This window comes from Triticum aestivum, chromosome 5D (assembly GCF_018294505.1).
Source record: "Triticum aestivum cultivar Chinese Spring chromosome 5D, IWGSC CS RefSeq v2.1, whole genome shotgun sequence".
Taxonomy (NCBI): domain Eukaryota; kingdom Viridiplantae; phylum Streptophyta; class Magnoliopsida; order Poales; family Poaceae; genus Triticum; species Triticum aestivum.
This window is the reverse complement of record NC_057808.1, coordinates 56,647,599-56,672,365: the sequence shown is the minus strand read 5'-3', so window position 1 is coordinate 56,672,365 and position 24,767 is coordinate 56,647,599. Positions and strand designations below refer to the sequence as shown.

Genomic DNA, 24,767 nt, shown 5'->3' with positions numbered 1-24,767 from the left:
CTCTAATGATTGCTGTAGTATGTACATTCAGAAGTACAGGTTGCAGTGATCAGACAGATCAGTCATTGATGTCCCCCTGACTGTCCTTTTTTGTGTCTGGAATTCTGAATGTTCTTCCCTCAACGAACATCATGGTTGATTGAGAACGCATCCTCACTAGCCTCATCGGCATGCTTCTCACAGTTCCAAGAACAAATTAATTCAACTGATTCCACAACTAATTCCACATAAATAGTACTGTAGCACTATTGGAGCTTGTGCAAAAAATCAGAATCAGTCCAGATGCAGGACAGGTGCCAGTGAAATTCATTTAGAAAAGTATCACGAGACTCACAATATGTTGCGTGGTTGCGCACACAATGTGTTAAGATTATTTTTAATAACTATCCATGAGTCTTCATCATGATATAACATGTACAATAAAAACTGCTCCTCTTTTGGTAGTACGTGCGGAAAAAAGAGAATATGTATTGTGCACGCAACCCATTTTACTTTGGGATTACGGCTACTCCATCCGATCCACAAAACATTGGCGTTTTAGGTATAGTTTTGGTCCAAAATTTTACATTTTTACCACATTACTGTTTAAAATATTTTTATTGGATATGTGGATCTATGCATAGATGTGCCCCTCAAAATGCTTGTATATCATGTAATATTTTTTAGGTATTATAGTTATATATTGTACTAGTAGAGACTAACTCAAAGTTACACCTGCGAACCAACCTGTGGTTGGATGGTTAGAGGAACTGTGGTATCCCTAGCCCACCAGAGTTCAAGTCCTGGTGCTCGCATTTATTTGAGGTGCCTACGGTGACTTCGTAAATTTCAAAATGATATGCCGGCTCAGTCTTTCGGAGGTGCTCATAGGGGTAGGATGTGCGTGTGTGCGTTAAAAAAAACTCAAAGTTACACCTAGGAGACTTTGTCATTGTCCAAAACATAGTAACTAGACTGGATTTTTTTTAGAAAAGGAGTAACTAGACTGGATGGAGTATATTATTTCAGCAACAGATGCAAATTGCAGCACACAAATCGAGGAATAGTATTTTGTCACACAGTATGATAGCATATTATTTTATTTTTTACCACAATACTTCTAAAATATTTTTATTGGGCGTGTAGAAATGGTAATGCGTAGATTTCCCCCTCAAACTTTGTTATACTATAATATTTATTTCTATGTTTTATTATTATATTATAGTAGAAACTAATGGTCAAAGTTACACTTCGGAGATCTTGTCAATGTGCAAAACGTCATAGTTTTTATTTGAGGGCTCATTATTTTGCGGATCACCAGCGGTATTTATGCAATGCCGACACACAAATTGAGGAACAGTATGCTGAAAGGCCCTGTTTTTCTTTCAGTGCCCTGTTCTTCATATGCTGGCCAGCTGCATGAGTGAGAGTGACCAACCTTCTCTGCTTGATGGCACCTTTCAGGGTACCTCATGTCATGAATACTAGTACCATATGCGTATAGCAACAAGTCTTGTACATCCATACCAATAATGTGGAAAGAGTAGAGTGCAGAAACCAAGGACAAGCTGTACTTGAATGAATCTAGGCATCAGCAGCTGCCAGGTAATCCTATCTACTCTTGTCTTTACACATGATTTATTTACCTTTAAATATATTTACACATGATTTATGGTCCCAATTTTATGTTTTTTTACTCTAATATTAACTACTTTTCTTTCAGATTCATACTTTTTTTTCCAGAAAAGATTGTACCCAAGCACAAGCTTTTAAGAAAAAAACATGCAATCCAACATTTTCTTTACGCAAAACCGCCAGTCCGACAATGAACACATCTAGGTTGTGACTATAATAGATTTTCAGGCTAATGTGCTGCACCAGTGGTAATCACTTAGCTCCTAGTTGAATGTTGACTGAATTTTTCCGGAGATGCCAGATAGGCTCACATGCATGTGCTCCTTCTCCGATAAATCTACATCAACTGACCAACTCCTGAATTTTTGCCCCATTAAGTCCATAACTAAGTCTGGTGCTGGATGCATCATTTCAAGCAACTCCAAACAACTTCACTATTCAGGTAATAAAACAAGAGTTCCATGCAGTACAACAGGTACAAACTGTTGTGAAAGACCAAACCTCACCAGACATACTTCTCAAACGATGCGATGTATCATCCAGTTGAGCAAATGCGGCCAAATGCCGGGACAGTTGTGAGTACTGGTTTACAACCACAAAGTAGTGGAATTGAATGGTGCAACAACTTGATCTAATGTAAGAGCTGATCTAGTTAAAGCCCTATAACCAACCAGGGCTTATGTGCCTGCACATTTCAGACCAGGCAAGGTGATATACAGTTGTACACCAAATTTAGCACACTTGCAGCCTTGAGCACACTTCCTCCTGAGATCCAGCTCCCACATGCAACCATACTGGCTCACATCACTTCACATCCCAGTGACATGAGCAGTGTACTCTTGGGTATGAGCTGTCTGAGCTGAGGTGCTAGTGCTCATTGGCCTGCGACGACGGCACGGGGAGAGGTGGCTGCAGCTGAGAGCAAATTCAGGGCTAGCATGAGCGCGACGCCGACGAACGAGGACACGAGCGATACGCCTCCACGGTTGCAGAAGGAACCAAATTTGTTGCATATCGGGTTCCAACGCGTGTGCAAGTTACCATTCTTGCCTAACTCGGCCATTGAAGCCGCTGTCGCGGCACCGGTGGCCAATAGAACCATGATTACCTGGGACATTGACAGTACAAGGATGAAAATATATCATGTGTTGCCGTCCATTGATACTGGTTTGAAATTTTCCAAATGTGCCACAGTACTAGTTGTCTACAATACAAAGTACAGCACCAGCAGTTTCACTCAAGCTACTGGTTCTGGATAGTTGCAAAAAGATTCTTGATTAGATTGAGTGCTGTGTTTTTATAGTAGCACCATCAGAAGGCTCCAAATTTATCATATCTCCCTGGATTGTGTATGAGCATCTAAATTTAATATCAATACACTTACTTAGACTAAGTTGGTTACTCCACTAAAATATTTTTGTGAGGAACAGTCCAAAGATACTCTGATGAAAATGGGAAACTACTACTGGACGAGCGAGGTTTTGTGTAAGTAATGGACAGTAGAACAATGATTATCTTATTTGGGACATTAAAATTACAAGGAGGATGAAAATATATCATGTGTTGCCGTCGATCAACACTGGTTTGAGATTTGCCAGATATGCTACAGTACTACTAGGTGTCTACTCCCTCCGTTCCTAAATACTTGTCTTTCTAGGCATTTCAACAAGTGACTACATACAGAGTAAAATGAGTGAATCTACACTCTAAAATATGTCTACATACATCCGTATGTGATAGTCATTTGAAATGCCTAGAAAGACAAGTATTTAGGAACGGAGGGAGTACAATACAAGTGCAGCACCAACAGTTTTCACTCAAGCCACTGGTTGTGGATAGTAGCTTGCAAAAAAGATTCTTGATTAGATTGAGTGCTGTGTTTTCATAGTAGCACCATTAGAAGGCTCCAAAATTTTCAGATCTTCCTGGATTGTGTAGGAAAAACTTCATTTAAGACCAATGCACTTGCTTAGATTGAGTTGGTTGCTTCTCTGGTAGATGTATTCGATATTCGCTCTACTAAAATATGTTTATGAGGAACAGTTCAAATATACTTACTCTGATGAAAGTGGGAAACTACTACAAGGCGAGGTTCTCTTTTAAGTAAATAATGGCCAACTTATATATAAAGTGTCATTTAGTCGGTAAATTATGATTAAGAGAAAATAAATTACCATGTCCATCCTATGCACTACCAAATTGTGGGCCCTTCCCTGCATAAGGCACCTTCTGATGAGCAGCACCACCAGGTTATACAGACTGGCAACACCATTGGCTATGACAAAGTACCTGCGAAATCGACGGTTTACCGTCACAGAGACAACATGTCAGTAAATTCAACAGGCAATGACAAGCAAGCAAGCAAAGCAAAGCAAGGAGCCCCCTACACAAACGCAGGCGTGTCGCTGAACTTGGCAGTGAAGGTCTGCGTGAGCGGCCTGGTGCCCACAATGGCCACCACCGCGGTGTAGGACTGCCTGTTGAGCCCCATGACCACCGCGGCCACCGCCGTCGCCAGGACCGCAGCCGCTCGCAGCAGGACCGGCCGCAGGCCGACGAGCTTGTCCTTGAGCGAGGATAGCTCCGCAGCGGCGATGGCAGGGGGCTTCTTGCCATGCTCGAGGTCCATTGGTTAACTGGGAAGAAGACCTTGGAGGCTTGCGGTGATTGGAATGCTGGGGCTTTTCGGGGAAGATTATATGCTGCTAATGGTGATCCCAAATTTGAGGTGATCAGATCTTGCAAGTTTGGGTGACTTACCAAACCTCAAAACCGTAAATTATGGGCTACCTTGTTTCTACTTCGTGAGTAAGCTCGAGTGGCCGGTCAAGCAAAGATGTTTCTTTTTAGAGTCGTTTGAGACTTGTGATACGAGTAGAAAGTGAAGTGCCAAAGAAGAGCATTTTTTGTAGAGGAATTTGCATCTCGAGCATGACAGGAGGAGCGTGAAGTGAGGGCAAACTGTGGCACACTTCACCGGGAGAGGATGCCAGTTTCCTGGTTAGGTACATCTAACGTGAGAAATTATATGATTTGACCTTGCTTTTTGGGCAAGATTTCTTTAAGATTTAAGGAATGTATAAATAGTTTTACATTGGTAGCAGAACACCGAAGGGGTGGTGGCGCAGTTGGCTAGCGCGTAGGTCTCATAGCTAAACGTGAGTGATCCTGAGGTCGAGAGTTCGAGCCTCTCTCACCCCAATTTTTTTTAATTTTCAATGTCCTTGGTGTTAACATAAAAAATATGATCTACTCCGTATATTCATAAGATTTTAAATTTTGTATAGTGTTCCATTTTCGTCTCCCGTTTGTCTTATTTCTTTATATTCTTTTGTCCGAGTTCCTAGTTATTATTATTTTGTTTAAATTATGGTCTAAAGTACCCAAACATCGCAATTTTCAGTTAACAGTTTGCGATAATGAAAAAAAAATTGACCTTTTTTTTACATAAAAAGATTTGACTTTAATATTTCACTTTTGTGATTATGCATATACTACATTCCTTATTAACTGACCACAACATATATGGCATGTGTAAGAGGAACATTATTCAGAAAATAACATTTCAACACCACACCCTGTCCCTTTTTACAGAGCAAACATGGACTTGATCATGAATGATTGCACTTTATCTCTACGGTCCCTTGGCCCAGTACCATGTCAGATACGGTGTATAAATACCCAACTACATCAAAACGTACAATACAAACATGCACTTATTTGCTGTTACACTGTAGAGATGTACGTAAAAAATAAAATACAGCCTTCAAAGAATTATTCATCACAATAATTACCGTCATTTAATTACCAATCATCGACAGGTGGGGCCAGTCATATGCAAAGCTATTTGCTGTTTATTCATCCAGAACGAGAGGCCCCTTCAGGATAGGACACAGGACAGGACAAAGAGGATTTGATCACACAGTGAGGTCTGACAGTGCCCACATTTTACATACAAAAGAATCAAGGGGGTAAGCAAAATACAGTTTTTCTCCATATTATCCACACCCGCACTCCTTTTTTTCTTTTCTTTTGTAGCACGGTCCATTTACGCGCTTCAGGTTTTTCTTCTATGCAACCGATCGGTCGATCACCAGACAGGAGTATAATACAAAGTCTTCCCAACCCCAGATTATAAGACATAGAACAGGGCCGCACTTGGTACAAATGCTGACATGTTTCGCTACTTTTTCCCGCCGGACGTAACCCCGACTACGACGTTGCTCACCTGCGAAAATGTCAACGGGTAGTGTGAGCAACGAGGGATAGGTTCACTGGGTAATGCAAATACACGTGCAGATCGATTGGCGGATGGTAGCAAAGCGCAGAGGCGGCTTACCAGTTTTCCCTTGTCATCTACTGTCATTGGGTTTTCGACGACCACCGTTACATTCTGCGACTGAGTGGATGGCTGGCCAATACAGGGGAAAGGGAAATTAGAAGAGGTAAATCACCTCGGAATTCATGGTGAATGCTCAAAGGGCTCATCATATGCACATACCGCAGAAGTTGATGGGACACTATATGAAATTCCGTTTGGTGCATGCATTGTAGGTGGCAAAGGTCTCACGGTGTTCATCTGGGATAAGAAAAATAAATAGATTAAAATCAGCCGGTTTCACTGAGCATTTGCAGCACAAAGAATCCAACGTAGATATTGACATACTCCAATGTTTGTAATAAAATTGCAGATAGCACATTTGACAGAAGATGCTCCGTATGGATACATTAACACCGTCTGGCACTGGCCACAGTTCACATGAGCTATACTATTCACTGCACCATGAACAGATAGAATTCGTCAAGTGGAGAACAGATAAATACTCCCTCCGTCCCATAATGTAAGACGTTTTTTGACACTACACTAGAGTCAAAAAACGTCTTACATTATGGGACGGAGGGAGTAGAACACATATGATAGACACACAAAGGGAGCTTGAACATGCATCAGACATAGGAACAGAGAAGGGAGAACATACTAAAATGTTTGACATTTTATTGTCTTTTCTTTACATCCTTCTTAATCAGATTAATTTAACAGCACTGCAGAAAAAAGAAGCCATGCACATGCACAACGGTAACAGGGACAAGCAATACATGCCAACTTTCCAGATCATACATTGCCAAATCCACAGAGCACATGACATAAGGTGAAAATGCAATCAACTTGCCCGCAGAGAAATAGTTGCTTGAGCAGCATGGGTGATGTTTGACTACTTTCCAGTATTGACTTTGAAGGCTGGCCTTGACTTTATGACCAATAAATCCATAAATGCAGGGTTTGTGACATAAAAACAAAACAACCAGCAATGTACTTTACCCCATAAATACTGTCTTATATTTACAGCTTGAGACAACGTGAAACTGCTGCGATCAAACTTACTAGAAAATCAGCCAATTTCAAGCCATACGAAGTTTCTGTTAATCTAGCTACACCTGGGGTAAATAATGATAATACTTTCATAAGGTATTGTAGTATCAACTTGAACTCTCCTGGGTTCTATGCCTGAGTAACCCTTTCTGACTTTATAGAACAGATATTCCATTCATAACTAAAATTTCAACTTACAAGGTTGGTCAATTCGACTTTATAGAACAGATTTCCTACTTTCTGACTCTCAAGGATCTACAGAATAATTTGACACATACATCAGTACCTGGCGGTGCTGGTCTGGCAAGGTTGACTGTATCACAACATGAGCATCTGACAGTAGTTGCATTGCGAGTATACATCAATAAAGTTCGACAGCCGACGCATATAAGCTGAGCCATCTCCATTCCTGCAGAAGAAATTTACTCACTTTTTCATAAGCATGTCAACTAGATATTTGAAGCACTACCAACAAACCAAGAGCGAACAACAGTATGCAGCTACAAGGCTAGGAATGGGTAAAAGATTACCCACTGTCCAATTTCAAATGCATGGGCTGACCCGTTTTAATGAACACAACAAAACATGTAAATAATCACAAACACTTGATATATGGTGATAATGCATAAAAGATAGAACATCACAATGGAGGATAAATCTGCCCAGAGAAAGCAAGGAAGAGGCGTCACACATGGCAAAGCAGAACATACACCCAATATACATGGCAAAGAAAGGAAGATGTATCTAATGTAGACAACATGACTGTTCAAGCAATGACAGCTAGATTAGAAGGGTTCTATCAGCTACTAATTTTTGTTAAGATGAACCAATATTGATTAACCAGAAGACAAATTTGTAAGGGAACTGAGCATAAGTGGGTTGAAAGTAACCGCACAAAAGTAGGTAGATGGGTCAAATAAGGAAGGGAAAGTTCATCTTTCTGCCACCAGTCACCCAAAATGTCATATCAGCATCCCCAGTCCAATGATCTAAAGGACAATTATAGGAAAAATCCCCACGGGTTCAAATCCTCCATAATTCCTATGGAAATTCTACAATCCAAATAGGCTCTTAGTAGCAACCTCAATCTTCTGAACCCCCCGCCATACCGATCGAACTTAACATTTCTCTGGGGAGTACACCACACGATACAGCATTGATCCACCAAACAGTGCGAACCACGATCGACGAATGTGCAAGTTAAGCTAGTAGGGTCAAACCTAGAAATGGACAGCACATTCTAGGAATCCATCTACTATCTTAGGCAATAAAATTGCTACGTGAGGTTTCCCATAACCTGCTATAGGATAAATTAGTCCTAGTGTGCCCCTCCTTCATTTCGCTACCCATTCATCAGCATGCCACTACCACATATAGCATATGATCCAGAACATTATCAACAAAATTGAACATGACACAATCTTGTTTGCACATTTTGTGTTCAAAAATTGCACAAGTGGCGAAACCAGAGCTCGGACATGGCCGTTACCTGGAGGGGGAGCGTTGGTGACGGCATGGCACACGGCGCAGCACACGCTCGGGGCCCCTCTGGGGTAGAGTAGAACGCTCCTGCACCCATGGCACACGATCTGGCTCTGCATGCCTGCAAAATCCGGACCAGGGCCTGTCAGGGCGTGGCAGTAGATAGTTTTTCATACACCAATCCGATTATGCTCTGCCCGCTGCTCCATCCGTATCCTATCGCCCAGCGCGTATCAGCACCTTGCTCGACCGCAGGGCCGTCGAAATGCGATCAATTAGCACGGGGGCTGCTGGAATCGCCAGGTGAAGCTCCGATTTCGAGAGGACCCAAATCCTGCTGCTACTCCAGCATACGCCCAACCTCTGACCGACCCCGCGTCGATTTCTCCAGGGAAGCAACGCGATGCAATCGCGGCGCGAGCAGCCGCGCCACCGAATCGACGGGGCGGCAAGAAAAAAACATCGGATTCGACGCTCACCTCAAGAAGAGCCGAGCAGCGAGGAATCCCTTGCAAGAATCGGTTCCGGGAATGAAGGGGGGGAAGCGCCTTCCGCGGGGGAGGAGGGAGGGGAGGCGCCACCGATCTAGCTAGCCGCACACGGGGACCTCGAGGCGCTTCTCGCGGAGGGGAAAATGGCGGAGAAAAACTTATTGACGGGCAGACAGCGGCGGTTGTGGCTTGGATTTATTTGGCAGGCGGACGAGAGGTTGGAGACGACGGAGGAGAAGACCGCGTTTCGTTGCGTTGCGTCGGTCTCACTCTTCTCTTCTTCTCCTTTCCTTTCGTCACATGTTGCAAGAGTCGTGGGCGACCGTGTCAATGAACAACGGAATTCCTTTTCTTTATCTCTCTCTATATATATCTACTCCCTCCGTTCCTAAATATAAAATCTTTATAGAGATTCCACTAGGTGGACTACATACGAAGCAAAATGAATAAATCTACACTTAAAATGCATCTATATACATTCGTATGTGGTTCATAATGAAATCTCTATAAAGACTCATATTTAGGAACGGATGGAGTATATTCTTTCCCAGCAGGATTCAACCCCCTGTTTTACTTGGGAAATTCTGTGAAAACATGTGTTTTTACATATATTTTCCCCATTTTCAACTTGTGATATTATGGCACATTTCACCTTTTGTATTAATATGAAACTTCTATTGAAAAAACATGCACAAATCACGGCCTGACCTTATGATTTTTTTATCTGATTGTTTGTCTGTACCAAACAGAAGAATTACACCTGGCACGATGACATGGCAGCTGATAACTATTGTATGGACAACTCAGATACGAGATTCGTAAGACATCTTCTGACGTGGCATAATGGTTCGGTACGGCGCAACTGGTTTAGCGACCATAAATTCTAACCCGAGTGCACCTACTCCTTACCCATTCCTCTTAGCACGCTCGGGTTATTGTTAACGCTAGTAGTGGCACATATGCATCCATGGAATCGCCGCCGATTGACATCTTGGTTGTTATGTTCAAGGGACGTGGCGATGAGGTGCTCAAAGAAGTTTACGAAGAGGATACTAAATTGTACTGAATTTTCCATGATAGTGGGGGAATCATTGAGCTAAACTCGATGACTTCACACATATTACTGATAATGAGTTTATAAGTACATGTATCATATCTCATACTATTAAATTAAAGAAAACATTTTGGAAATTATATCTAAAGAGTGATTGGTGGTATTGTTAGCCAAGAGATTGCTATGTTTTCATGACTTTGTTGAAATATGTGATATGCAAAAGTTTAGATATGCTGATTCAAAAGTTGTCTAGTTTGAATTATTCCCTTTCTCATTAAGAGGTGGGAATGGTTATTTTCTTTTCCTAATGCCAACATTAATTATCGAAAATCTTACAAAGAGTCTCTTATTGCTAAATATTACCCTCTTTCTAAGATTACCCAAATGAGGAACGGAATTATTAACTTTAAATAAAACGGCAATGGACATTATGCTTAATCTTGGGGATTTTTTTATTTGAAAATGTGCTTAAAAGTACCCTACACATGCACTTGATGATATGCTTCAAACCTTTTGTGCCTTAATCATATCTCCAGAAACTTGGTAGATTCAACTGTACTTGCTTTTGACCAAGACACAAGGGTAAGAAAAACATCTTTTGAATAACATGATGGAAAATTATTGCCAATGGCGCACCAAAAGAGCTACATTTTCCGAAAGGGTGGATTCTATTTATTTATTTTGCGGGTAAAAGGGGTGAATTCTATTGATGAGATAGAAAGTTTAGATGTTAAAGTTCATATAATTATGTGCATTCTTTCTACTAAGAATGTTTCTAGCATTGATGATGTCCCTCTTGGTGCTTTAGTTGAGAAAAACACAGGTCAAGTCGATGTAAATTTCATTGCTAGAAATATTAAGCAACAAATGCATATATGAACAACTATGGAAATTATTATTCTAGGCATCACCCCTCAAGTAATAATAACTACAGTAATGATAATGTCTCTAAGGAACATGGGAGCATATTAAAAACAATTGCCACTCAAAAGAAAGGGGAAAATAATTTAGTGTGGGGTTTGACAAAAATGATGTATTGTTTGGAAAAGATGATGTACTTGCTAATGAGGTATCTTGCATTAAAAATGCATTAAAGAAGACAAAACATGATGGTATGGAGACCCTCTAAATATGCAAGCCACCATAGATGATAAGAAGTGTGAAACTTAGAAGATGATAGAAGCGAAAAGAGACCAATATATGCATAGTGGTCTAGAAACCGAATATGAAGACGTTAGAGCAAATCTACCAGATCTTCTATCGATATCCTATTTCTCTGAACATGCAAGCATGCCACCTCAACATGCAACATGCATGGGAATATAACCACCTCAATATGAAACCATGCATAGGAAAAGGTGAAAGCGCAGGTTATCTCCTAGTGGGGCCGGGGGGTGAATGGGAGATTTTTAGAAATTCGTCAAACTCTGATGAATTTGACGAAAATCAGAGTGACGAAAAAGAAACAGAGGCGAGATTAAATCATCACAGAGTGGTAAAACATGCATACAAGATAGATGCGGGTGAGGAACATGCAATCATACAAACATTCGGGCATACGTAAGATGAACTGAAGAAATTAAATGCATCATGATGAAAGTCTTCAGTTCAAATTCTTCAGGATGTAGATCACAAATTCTTCAATAGTGGAAATACTGAAAGTAAAGGGTTGAGGAATTTGAAACCAGGTTATCTTGGTGATGAGACGATGATTTGGTAGACCAGTTCCAGTGGCTACACCAATCCTAAGGATGCTAAAAGGTATGCAAACTCTAGCGATCCTTCTATAGACTGGAGCAAGCATCTCGGAGTTGGAACATACGCTTTGATGAGGTGATCAAAGCTTTTGGGTTTATACAAAGTTTGCAAGAAACTTGTATTTGCAAGAAAGTGAGTGGGAGCACTACAACATTTTTGATAAGTATATGTGGATGACATATTGTTGATCAGAAATGATGTAGAATTTTTGGAAAGCATAAAGGGTTGTTTGAATGAAGTTTTTCAAAGGAAGACCTGTGTAAAAACTGCATACGTGTTGGGTATCAAGATCTATAGAGATAGATCAAGACGCTTGATAAGACTTTCACAGAGCACATACCTTGACATGATCTTGAAGGAGTTCTTGCCTGAGTTGTAAGGTGTGAAGTTAAGACTTGAAGCTCGACCACGGCAGAAGAAAGAGAAAGGACGAAAGTCGTCCCCTATGCCTTAGCCATAGGCTCTATACGATATGCCATGCTATTTACCGTGATGTGACTTGCCACGTGTATGGCAAGGGGGATCCAGGAATGGATCATTAGACAGCGGTCACAATTTTCCTTAGAGGAATAAGGAAATGTTTCTCGGTTTTGGAGGTGATAAAGAGTTCGGCGTAAAGGGTTACGTCGATGCAAGCTTTAACACCTATCCTGGATGACTCTGAGCAGCAAACCAGATACGTATAGTGGAGCAACCATTTGGAATAGCTCCAAGTGGAGCAAGCAGCAACATCTACAATATGAAATAGAGATTTGCGAAGAACACACGGATCTGAATGTTACAGACCCGTTGACTAAAACCTCTCTCGTAAGCATAACATGATCAAACCCTAGAACTCATTGAGTGTTAATCACATGGTGATGTGAACTAGATTATTGACTCTAGTAAACTCTTGGGTGTTAGTCACATGGCGATGTGAACTATGAGTGTTGATCACATGGCGATGTGAACTAGATTATTGACTCTAGTGCAAGTGGGAGACTGTTGGAAATATGCTCTAGAGGCAATAATAAAATGGTTATTATTATATTTCCTTGTTCATGATAATTGTCTATTGTTCATGCTATAATTGTATTAAACAGAAACCGTAATACATGTGTGAATACATAGACCACAACATGTCTCTAGTGAGCCTCTAGTTGACTAGCTCGTTGATCAACAGATGGTTTTGGTTTCCTGACCATGGACATTGGATGTCGTTGATAACGGGATCACATCATTAGGAGAATGATGTGATGGACAAGACCCAATCCTAAGCATAGCACAAGATCGTGTAGTTCATTTGCTAGAGCTTTTCTAATGTCAAGTATCATTTCCTTAGACCATGAGATTGTGCAACTCCCGGATACCGTAGGAGTGCTTTGGGTGTATCAAACATCACAACGTAACTGGGTGGCTATAAAGGTGCACTACAGGTATCTCCGAAAGTGTCTGTTGGGTTGGCACGAACCGAGACTGGGATTTGTCAATCCGTGTGACGGAGAGGTATCTCTGGGCCCACTCGGTAATGCATCATCATAATGAGCTCAGTGTGACTAATGAGTTAGCCACGGGATCATGCGTTACGGAATGAGTAAAGAGACTTGCCGGTAACGAGATTGAACAAGGTATAGGGATACCGACGATCGGATCTCAAGCAAGTAACATACCGATAGACAAAGGGAATTGAATGCGGGATTGATTGAATCCCCGACATCGTGGTTCATCCGATGAGATCATTGTGGAACATGTGGGAGCCAATATGGGTATCCAGATCCCGCTATTGGTTATTGGCCGGAGAGATGTCTCGGTCATGTCTGCATGGTTCCCGAACCCGTAGGGTCTACACACTTAAGGTTCGGTGACGCTAGAGTTGTTATGGGAAATAGTATGTGGTTACCAAAGGTAGTTCGGAGTCCCGGATGAGATCCCGGATGTGATGATGAACTCCAGAATGGTCCGGAGGTGAAGATTGATATATTGGACGAAGGGTATTGGAGTCCGGAATTGTTCCGGGGGTACCGGGTGACGACCAGCGTGTCCGAAAGGGGTTTTGGAGGCCCTGGCAAGCGTTGGGGGGCCTTATGGGCCAAGGGGAGGGGGCACATCAGCCCACTAAGGGGTTGTGCGTGTTGGAAATATGCCCTAGAGGCAATAATAAAATGGTTATTATTGTATTTCCTTGTTCATGATAATTGTCTGTTGTTCATGCTATAATTGTATTAACTGGAAACCGTAATACATGTGTGAATACTTAGACCACAACATGTCCCTAGTAAGCCTCTAGTTGACTAGCTCGTTGATCAATAGATGGTTATGGTTTCCTGACCATGGACATTGGATGTCATTGATAATGGGATCACATCATTAGGAGAATGATGTGATGGACAAGACCCAATCCTAAGCATAGCACAAGATCGTGTAGTTCATTTGCTAGAGCTTTTCTAATGTCAAGTATCATTTCCTTAGACCATGAGATTGTGCAACTCCCGGATACCGTAGGAATGCTTTGGGTGTACCAAACGTCACAACGTAACTGGGTGGCTATAAAGGTGCACTACAGGTATCTCCGAAAGTGTCTGTTGGGTTGGCACGAATCGAGACTGGGATTTGTCACTCCATATGATGGAGAGGTATGGTATCTCTGGGCCCACTCGGTAATGCATCATCATAATGAGCTCAATGTGAATAAGGAGTTAGCCACGGGATCATGCGTTACGGTACGAGTAAAGTGACTTGCCGGTAACGAGATTGAACAAGGTATTGGGATACCGACGATCGAATCTCGGGCAAGTAACGTACCGATTGACAAAGGGAATTGTATACGGGATTGATTGAATCCTCGACATCGTGGTTCATCCGATGAGATCATCGTGGAACATGTGGGAGCCAACATGGGTATCCAGATCCCGCTGTTGGTTATTGACCGGAGAGTCGTCTCGGTCATGTCTGCATGTCTCCCGAACCCATAGGGTCTACACACTTAAGGTTCGGTGACGCTAGAGTTGTAGAGATATTAGTATGCGGTTAACCGAAAGTTGTTCGGAGTCCCGGATGAGATCTCGGACGTCACGAGGAGTTCCGGAATGTTCCGGAGGTAAAGATTTATATATGGGAAGTCCTATTTTGGCCACCGGAAAATGTTCGGGATTTTTCGGTATTGTACCGGGAAGGTTCTAGAAGGTTCCAAAGTGGGGCCCACCTGCATGGGGGGACCCACATGAACGTGGGTAGTGGGGGCAAGGCCCCACACCCCTGGTCAAGGCGCACCAAGATCCCACCTTAGAAGGAATAAGATCATATCCCGAAGGGATAAGATCAAGATCCCTAAAAAAGGGGGATAACAATCGGTGGGGAAGGGAAATGATGGGATTTCTTTCCCCCACCTTTGCCAACGCCCCAATGGACTTGGAGGGCAAGAAACCAGCCCCCTCCACCCCTATATATAGTGGGGAGGCGCATGGGAGCAGCACCCCAAGCCCTGGCGCCTCCCTCCCTCCCGTGACACCTCTTCCTCCCCGCTTGCGCTTGGCGAAGCCCTGCCGGGATCCCGCTACTTCCACCACCACGCCGTCGTGCTGCTGGATCTCCGTCAACTTCTCCTCCCCCTTGCTGGATCAAGAAGGAGGAGACGTCCCCGCTCCGTACGTGTGTTGAACGCGGAGGTGCCGTCCGTTCGGCGCTAGGATCATCGGTGATTTGGATCACGACGAGTACGACTCCATCAACCCCGTTCTCTTGAACGCTTCCGCGCGCGATCTACAAGGGTATGTAGATGCACTCCCCTCTCTCTCGTTGCTAGATGACTCCATATATTGATCTTGGTGATACGTAGAAAATTTTAAATTTCTGCTACGTTCCCCAACAGTGGCATCATTAGCCAGGTTTATGCATAGATTCTATGCACGAGTAGAACACAAAGTAGTTGTGGGCGACGATTTGTTCAATTTGCTTACCGTTACTAGTCTTATCTTGATTCGGCGACATTGTGGGATGAAGCGGCCCGGACCTACCTTACACGTACTCTTACGTGAGACAGGTTCCACCGACTGACATGCACTTGATGCATAAGGTGGCTAGCGGGTGTCTGTCTCTCCCACTTTAGTCGGATCGGATTCGATGAAAATGGTCCTTATGAAGGGTAAATAGCAATTGGCATATCACCGTTGTGGCTTTTGCGTAGGTAAGAAACGTTCTTGTTAGAAACCCATAGCAGCCACGTAAAACATGCAACAACAATTAGAGGATGTCTAACTTGTTTTTGCAGGGTATGCTATGTGATGTGATATGGCCAAAATGATGTGATGAATGATATATGTGATGTATGAGATTGATCATGTTCTTGTAATAGGAATCACGACTTGCATGTTGATGATTATGACAACCGGCAGGAGCCATAGGAGTTGTCTTAATTTATTGTATGACCTGCGTGTCAATGAAAAACGCCATGTAATTACTTTACTTTATTGCTAACCGTTAGCCATAGTAGTAGAAGTAATAGTTGGCGAGACAACTTCATGAAGACACGATGATGGAGATCATGATGATGGAGATCATGGTGTCATGCCGGTGACGAAGGTGATCATGCCGCGCCTCGAAGATGGAGATCAAAAGGCGCAAGATGATATTGGCCATATCATGTCACTTTATGATTTGCATGTGATGTTTGTCATGTTTACATCTTATTTGCTTAGAACGACGGTAGCATAAATAAGATGATCCCTCACTAAAATTTCAAGAGATGTGTTCCCCCTAACTGTGCACCATTGCGAAGGTTCGTTGTTTCGAAGCACCACGTGATGATCGGGTGTGATAGATTCTAACGTTCGCATACAACGGGTGTTGACGAGCCTAGCATGTACAGACATGGCCTCGGAACACAAGCAAAACACTTAGGTTGACTTGACGAGCCTAGCATGTACAGAGATGGCCTCGGAACACAAGAGACCGAAAGGTCGAACATGAGTCGTATAGTAGATACGATCAACATGGAGATGTTCACCGATGATGACTAGGCCGTGTCCGATCATCACGTGAGACGGACTGGGTCATGATGATCGGACACGGCCTAGTCGATTCGGATCATGTATCACTTAGATGACTAGAGGGATGTCTATCTAAGTGGGAGTTCATTAAATAATCATATAAACTTAATTATCATGAACATAGTCAAAAGGTCTTTGCAAATAATGTCGTAGCTTACGCTTTAGTTCTACTAAGATATGTTCCTAGAGAAAATTTAGTTGAAAGTTGATAGTAGCAATTATGCGGACTGGGTCCATAAACCGAGGATTGTCCTCATTGCTACACAGAAGGCTTATGTCCTTAATGCACCGTCGGTGTGCTGAACCTCGAGCGTCGTCTGTAGATGTTACGAAACATCTGACATACACGTTTTGATGACTACGTGATAGTTCAGTGTGTGATGCTAACGGTTTAAAATTGTGGCACCAAAGACGGTTTTAAAACGTTGCAGAACATATGAGATGTTCCAAAGACTGAAATTGGGATTTCAGACTAATGCCCACGTCAAGAGGTATGAGACCTCTGACAAGTTTCTTAAGCCTGCAAACTAAGGGAGAAAAGCTCAATCGTTGAGCATGTGCTCAGATTGTCTGAGTACTACAATCACTTGAATCGAGTGGGAGTTAATCTTCCAGATGAGATAGTGATGGTTCTCCATAGTCACTGCCACCAAGCTATTAGAGCTTCGTGATGAACTATAACATATCAGGGATAGACATGATGATCCTTGAGCAACTCGCGATGTTTGACACCGCGAAAGTAGAAATCAAGAAGGAGCATCAATTATTGAAGGTTAGTAAAACCACTAGTTTCTAGAAGGGCAAGGGCAAGAAGGGATACTTCATGAAATGGCAAATCAGTTGCTGCTCTAGTGAAGAAACCCAAGGTTGAACCCAAACCCGAGACTAAGTGCTTCTGAAATGAGGGGAACGATCACTGAAGCAGAACTACCCTAGATACTTCGTAGATGAGAAGGCTGGCAAGGTCGACAGAAGTATATTGGATATACATTATATTAATGTGTACTTTACTAGTACTCCTAGTAGCACCAGGGTATTAGATACCGGTTCGGTTGCTAAGTGTTAGTAACTCGAAATAAAAGCTGCTGAATAAATGGAGACTAGCTAAAGGTGAGATGACGATATGTGTTGGAAGTGTTTCCAAGGTTGATGTGATCAAGCATCGCATGCTCCCTCTACCATCGAGATTGGGGTTAAACCTGAATAATTATTATTTGGTGTTTGCGTTGAGCATAGACATGATTGGATTATGTTTATCGCAATACGGTTATTCATTAAAGGAGAATAATGGTCACTCTGTCTATTTGAATAATACCTTCAATGGTCTTGCACCTAAAATGAATGGTTTATTGAATCTCGATCGTAGTGATACACATGTTCGTGCCAAAAGATATAAGATAGTAATGATAGTACCACATACTTGTGGCACTGCCACTTGAGTCATATTGGTATAAAACGCATGAAGAAGCTCCATGTTGATGGATCTTTGGACTCACTCATTTTTGAAAAGATTGAGACATGCGAACCATGTCTATTAGTATATATGCATGAAGAAAGTCCATACAGATGGATCATTTGGACTCACTTGATTTTGAATCACTTGAGACATGCAAATCATACCACATGGGCAAGATGACTGAAAGGCCTTGTTTTCAGTAAGATGGAACAAGAGAGCAACTTGTTGGAAGTAATACATTTGATGTGTGCAGTCCAATGAGTGCTGAGGCACGCAGTGGATATCGTTACGTTCTTACTTCACAGATGATTTGAGTAGATGCTGAGAATATTTACTTGATGAAACACAAGTCTGAATTATTGAAAGGTTCAAGTAATTTCAGAGTGAAGTTGAAGATCGTCGTGACAAGAGGATAAAATGTCTGTGATATGATCATAGAGATGAATATCTGAGTTACGAGTTTGGCACACAATTAAGAAATTGTGGAAATTGTTTCACGACTAATACCGCCTGGAACACCATATTGTGATGGTGTGTCCGAACATCATAACTGCACCCTATTGGATATGGTGCATACCATGATGTCTCTTATTGAATTACAACTATCGTTTATGGGTTAGGCATTAGAGACAACCGCATTCACTTTAAATAGGGCACCACGCAATTCCGTTGAGACGACACCGTATGAACTATGGTTTAGAGAAACCTAAGCTGTCGTTTCTTAAAAGTTTGGGGCTGCGATGCTTATGTGAAAAAAGTTTCAGGCTGATAAGCTCGAACCCAAAGCGGATAAATGCATCTTCATAGAATACCCAAAACAGTTGGGTATACCTCCTATTTCAGATCTGGAAGCAAAAGTGATTGTTTCTAGAAACGGGTCCTTTCTCGAGGAAAAGTTTCTCTCGAAAGAATTGAGTGGGAGGATGGTGGAGACTTGATGAGGTCATTGAACCGTCACTTCAACTAATGTGTAGCAGGGCACAGGAAGTTGTTCCTGTGGCACCTACACCAATTGAAGTGGAAGCTTATGATAGTGATCATGAAACTTCAGATCAAGTCACTACCAAACCTCATAGGACGACAAGGATGCGTAATCCTGTCTTGGAAGTCATGTTGCTAGACAACAATGAACCTACGAGCTATGGAGAAGCGATGGTGGGCCCGGATTCCGACGAATGGCTCGAGGCCATAAAATCTGAGAGGATCCATGTATGAAAACAAAGTATAGACTTTGAAAGAACTACTTGATGGTCGTAAGGCTGTTGGGTACAGATGGATTTTAAAGGGAAGACAGACAATGATGGTAAGTGTCACCATTAAGAAAGCTCGACTTGTCGTTAAGATGTTTTCCGGCAAGTTCAAGGAGTTGACTGCGATGAGACTTTCTCACTCGTAGCGATGCTAAGAGTCTGTTAGAATTATATTAGCAGTTACTGCATTATTTATGAAATCTTGCAGATAGGATGTCAAAACATTGTTTCCTCGATGATTTTCTTGAGGAAAGGTTGTATGTGATACAACCAGAAGGTTTTGTCAATCCTGAAAGATGCTAACAAGTATGCAAAGCTCCAGCAATCCTTCTAAGGATTGGAGTAAGCATCTCGGAGTTGGAATGAACGCTTTGATGAGATGATCAAAGATTTTGGGTTTATACAAAGTTCATGAGAAACTTGTATTTCCAAAGAAGTGAGTGGGAGCACTATATAATTTTTGATGAGTATATGTTGTTAACATATTGTTGATCAGAAATGATGTAGAATTTCTGGAAAGCATCCAGGGTTATTTGAAAAGTATTTTTAATGGAAAAACCTGGATTAAGCTACTTGAACATTGAGCATCAAGATCTATAAGGATAGATAAAAAACGGTTAATAGTACTTTCAAATGAATACATACCGTGACAAGATTTTGAAGGAGTTCAAAATAGATCAGCAAAGTAGGAGTTCTTGGCTGTGTTACAAGGTGTGAGTATTGAGTAAGACTCAAGACCTGACCACGGCAGAAGAAAGAGGAAGGACGAAGGTCGTCCCCTATGCTTTAGACGTAGGCTCTACAATATGCTATGCTGTGTACCGCACCTGAAGTGTGCCCTGCCATGAGTTAGTCAAGGGGTACAATAGTGATCCAGGAAGGGATCACATGACAGCGGTCGAACTTATCCTTAGTATCTAGTGGACTAAGGAATTTTCTCGATTATGGAGGTGGACAGGGGGTTCGTCGTAAAGGGTTACGTCGATGCAAACTTTGACACTAATCCGGATGACTCTGAGTAGTGAACCGGATTCGTATAGTAGAGCAGTTATTTGGAATAGCTCCAAGTAGCGCGTGGTAGCTGCATCTACAAGATGACATAGAGATTTGTAAAGCACACACGGATCTGAATGTTGCAGACCCATTGACTAAAACCTCTCTCGTAAGCATAACATGATCAAACCCTAGAACTCATTGAGTGTTAATCACATGGTGATGTGAACTAGATTATTGACTCTAGTAAACTCTTGGGTATTAGTCACATGGCGATGTGAACTTTGAGTGTTAATCACATGGTGATGTGAACTAGATTATTGAGTCTAGTGCAAGTGGAAGACTGTTGGAAATATGCCCTAGAGGCAATAATAAAATGGTTATTATTGTATATTCCTTGTTCATGATAATTGTCTGTTGTTCATGCTATAATTGTATTAACTGGAAACCGTAATACATGTGTGAATACTTAGACCACAACATGTCCCTAGTAAGCCTCTAGTTGACTAGCTCGTTGATCAATAGATGGTTATGGTTTCCTGACCATGGACATTGGATGTCATTGATAACGGGATCACATCATTAGGAGAATGATGTGATGGACAAGACCCAATCCTAAGCATAGCACAAGATCGTGTAGTTCGTTTGCTAGAGCTTTTCTAATGTCAAGTATCATTTCTTTAGACCATGAGATTGTGCAACTCCCGGATACCGTAGGAATGCTTTGGGTGCACCAAACATCACAACGTAACTGGGTGGCTATAAAGGTGCACTATAGGTATCTCCGAAAGTGTCTGTTGGGTTGGCACGAATCGAGACTGGGATTTGTCACTCCGTATGACGGAGAGGTATCTCTGGGCCCACTCAGTAATGCATCATCATAATGAGCTCAATGTGACTAAGGAGTTAGCCACGGATCATGCGTTACGGTACGAGTAAAGTAACTTGCCGGTAACGAGATGGAACAAGGTATTGGGATACCGACGATCGAATCTCGGGCAAGTAACGTACCGATTGACAAAGGGAATTGTATACGGGATTGATTGAATCCTCGACATCGTGGTTCATCCGATGAGATCATCGTGGAACATGTGGGAGCCAACATGGGTATCCAGATCCCGCTGTTGGTTATTGACCGGAGAGTCGTCTCGGTCATGTCTGCATGTCTCCCGAACCCATAGGGTCTACACACTTAAGGTTCGGTGACGCTAGAGTTGTAGAGATATTAGTATGTGGTTAACCGAAAGTTGTTCGGAGTCCCGGATGAGATCCCGGACGTCACGAGGAGTTCCGGAATGGTCCGGAGGTAAAGATTTATATATGGGAAGTCCTATTTTGGCCACCGGAAAATGTTCGGGATTTTTCGGTATTGTACCGGGAAGGTTCTAGAAGGTTCCGAAGTGGGGCCCACCTGCATGGGGGGACCCACATGAACGTGGGTAGTGGGGGCAAGGCCCCACACCCCTGGTCAAGGCGCACCAAGATCCCACCTTAGAAGGAATAAGATCATATCCCGAAGGGATAAGATCAAGATCCCTAAAAAAGGGGGATAACAATCGGTGGGGAAGGGAAATGATGGGATTTCTTTCCCCCACCTTTGCCAACGCCCCAATGGACTTGGAGGGCAAGAAACCAGCCCCCTCCACCCCTATATATAGTGGGGAGGCGCATGGGAGCAGCACCCCAAGCCCTGGCGCCTCCCTCCCTCCCGTGCCACCTCTTCCTCCCCGCTTGCGCTTGGCGAAGCCCTGCCGGGATCCCGCTACTTCCACCACCACACCGTTGTGCTGCTGGATCTCCATCAACTTCTCCTCCCCCTTGCTGGATCAAGAAGGAGGAGACGTCCCCGCTCCGTACGTGTGTTGAACGCGGAGGTGCCGTCCGTTCGGCGCTAGGATCATCGGTGATTTGGATCACGACGAGTACGACTCCATCAACCCCGTTCTCTTGAACGCTTCCGCGCGCGATCTACAAGGGTATGTAGATGCACTCCCCTCTCTCTCGTTGCTAGATGACTCCATAGATTGATCTTGGTGATACGTAGAAAATTTTAAATTTCTGCTACGTTGCCCAACAGTGCGCCTCTCCCACCCCATCTCACGTAACGTGGAGAGGTGGGGGCACCTCCCCTAGGGCAGCCACCCCTCCCGGCTTGGGGGGCAAGTTTCCTAGGGGTGGGGGCGCCCAAACCCATCTATGGTTTCCCCTGTGGCCGCTGCCCCTCCCCTAGGGAAACCCTAGGGCGCCTCCTCCTTCCCCCTTCCCCCTATATATAGTGAGGGAGAGAGAGGGCAGCCGCACCACCCTTCCCCTGGCGCAGCTCTCTCCTCCTCCAACTCCTCCTACTCCTTCGTAGTGCTTAGCGAAGCTCTGCCGGAGAACCACGAGCTCCATCGCCACCACGCCGTCGTGCTGCTGGAGTTCTCCCTCAACTTCTCCTCTCCCACGAAGCCTATGATCTATACAATTCTCCCCCTTTGGCAACAAGTTACCAAAAAGTTTGAAAATGCATAGTGCTATGCGTCTCTCAGGCTTGGTCTTCAGGAGGTGGTGTAGAGAGAACTCCAAGGACGAAGGCATCAGTTGATGTAGCTGGAGCTGGTGGAGTGGTTGCTGGAGGTGGCACTGAAGCTGTAGCTGCTGGTGCTGAAGTAGTTGTTCTGGTGTCAGCCATGGGCACTGCAGCAGACCTCTGACCTCTGGGCACTCTCTGAAAAGCATATGTAGTTTCCTTCCCTTTCCTCTCTTCTGCTTCCTCCTGGAGCTGCTCAGGTTCTGTTTGTATCTCAGTGACCTTCAGATCAAGATCATAAAACTTTGTCTCTATGATCCTCTCCAAGCTCTCCTGATTCTGAGTCAGGGTGGCCAAGCCCTTCTCAATCCTCAAAATTGATTGGATCAGATATGCTAGTTGATCTTGTTTGCTCTTCAGGAACACTTGAGATGCCTCTTCAGCACTTGGCATCTTTGCAGCTTTTTCTGCCTTTGCTTTTGCTTTCTTCTCTTGTTCTTGCACTGATGAAGGTTCATTCTCATTCATTACAACTGTGTTGTCTTGAAATTCTGGATACAGAGGTAAATGCTCCTTGTCAAGCAAGTAAGTGCCAGTGCCCATCTTTGAGTTGATGAGCACCTGAATGTGTGGAGCATACCCACAAGATCTTTCCTGGTCAGCAGCTGTCCTCTTGATTGTCTCTACAATCGACTCATGACCTTGAACTGCTGAGGCACATCAAACAGCAGCAACAAGTTGATAGAATGTCCTCTAATCATCTTGTGATCTCCAGACTTGGGTAGCAGAGTATGCCTTAAGATAGTGTTGATAGTAGGCAGACCAGACAACAAATAGTGTACAGATCCAAGCTTGTGTTTCTCCAAAGCTTTGTCTGGGATCTCCTTGTACATATTTGCCATTGAGTTGTGGTCTTTCTTCTTCTTGGCATACACATCCAAATCATCCTCATGTTCTTCTGGGGCATTGATCAACTTGGCCCATTCATCAACAGTTGACTGGTACCTTGTACCCTCAGACATCCATACTATCCTTCCATCTGGATAGAAATGAGTAGTGGAGTAGAATTGCATGATTAGCTCATCATTCCATTTGGTGAGCTTTTGTCCAACGGACTTGTCAACTCCACAAGCTTTGAAGCTGTCATATACACCTGGGAAGTGATATTCATTCTCTTTAATGTATTCCCAATCAACCCATCTCATGTCACATGCCATTGGCTTCTTGTCAAGCAAAATAGTCTCATAGAAGTATTGTTGTTCTCTGGAGTGGAACCTGTAATCCACTGCAGTTCTTCTCCTCACAGCATAAGGATCATTCTTCCTCCAAAGTCTTAGACCTGCATCCTTTCTGATGTTCATGTCCTCTGCCACTGGATGAGTGTCATTGTGGTCTGGAATCTTTGGTTTAGTTTTCTCAGCACTTGGGCTTCATTATCTTCTTCTTCAACTTTAGGCACTGGGCCTTGTTCTTCTCTTCAGCTGGGATGTTTCCGGTGCTTCTCTTGGGTGCGGATTTGGTGGTTTGAGCAGCAGCTTTTGGAGCAGTTTTGCGCTTAGATGTTGCAGCCCCTGACTTGATGGCATCTCCCATAAGCTTCTGGGTCTTGGGTGCTGGTGCAGCATCCTCTTCCTCTTCCTCTTCATCAGCAGATGGATCTCTCATCATGGAGGGCTTGCCAATGGCTGGCAATGGTCTTCCTGACCCTCTCCTTTCTCTTCTTGCCTTCTCCAGCTTCTTTGGGTTTAAGAGTGAACTCCAT

At 43.2% G+C, this 24,767-nt stretch overlaps 2 protein-coding genes and 1 non-coding gene across 3 annotated transcripts; 1 reads left to right on the top strand and 2 right to left on the bottom strand.

The window, feature by feature from the left end:
- Window positions 1-2,126: 2,126 nt before the first annotated feature.
- Window positions 2,127-4,380, bottom strand: LOC123124324 (CASP-like protein 1B2). The gene is made up of 3 exons (XM_044544958.1): window positions 4,002-4,380; window positions 3,789-3,903; window positions 2,127-2,722 (listed from the first exon to the last, which is right to left on the bottom strand). Exons 1-3 carry the CDS (start codon window positions 4,241-4,243, stop codon window positions 2,489-2,491), a joined length of 591 nt encoding a protein of 196 aa, XP_044400893.1. The 5' UTR covers window positions 4,244-4,380; the 3' UTR covers window positions 2,127-2,488.
- Window positions 4,381-4,727: 347 nt separating this feature from the next.
- TRNAM-CAU (transfer RNA methionine (anticodon CAU)) lies at window positions 4,728-4,815 on the top strand. The gene is given in 2 exon segments: window positions 4,728-4,765; window positions 4,780-4,815. It is a non-coding gene; the product is annotated as a tRNA-Met (tRNA).
- Window positions 4,816-5,388: 573 nt separating this feature from the next.
- Window positions 5,389-9,239, bottom strand: LOC123119416 (protein LOL2). The gene is made up of 7 exons (XM_044539220.1): window positions 8,947-9,239; window positions 8,475-8,588; window positions 7,272-7,394; window positions 6,281-6,390; window positions 6,116-6,193; window positions 5,954-6,025; window positions 5,389-5,842 (listed from the first exon to the last, which is right to left on the bottom strand). The coding sequence occupies exons 2-7, from the start codon at window positions 8,584-8,586 to the stop codon at window positions 5,798-5,800; spliced, it is 540 nt and encodes a 179-aa protein (XP_044395155.1). The 5' UTR covers window positions 8,587-8,588; window positions 8,947-9,239; the 3' UTR covers window positions 5,389-5,797.
- Window positions 9,240-24,767: the final 15,528 nt, after the last annotated feature.

Bases quoted from the DNA above. Each gene is read 5' to 3' on its own strand.
- LOC123124324 (XM_044544958.1), bottom strand. From the start codon at position 4,243: ATGGACCTCGAGCATGGCAAGAAGCCCCCTGCCATCGCCGCTGCGGAG. The intron at 3,904-4,001 runs GTAGGGGGCTCC...TCGATTTCGCAG, and splicing joins AGCGACACGCCTGCGTTTGT to GTACTTTGTCATAGCCAATG. The intron at 2,723-3,788 runs GTAATTTATTTT...TCAATGTCCCAG, and splicing joins TAGTGCATAGGATGGACATG to GTAATCATGGTTCTATTGGC.
- LOC123119416 (XM_044539220.1), bottom strand. From the start codon at position 8,586: ATGCAGAGCCAGATCGTGTGCCATGGGTGCAGGAGCGTTCTACTCTAC. The intron at 6,391-7,271 runs GTACTGATGTAT...TTCATGGTGCAG, and splicing joins TGCCAGACCAGCACCGCCAG to TGAATAGTATAGCTCATGTG. The intron at 5,843-5,953 runs GTAAGCCGCCTC...ACATTTTCGCAG, and splicing joins TAGATGACAAGGGAAAACTG to GTGAGCAACGTCGTAGTCGG.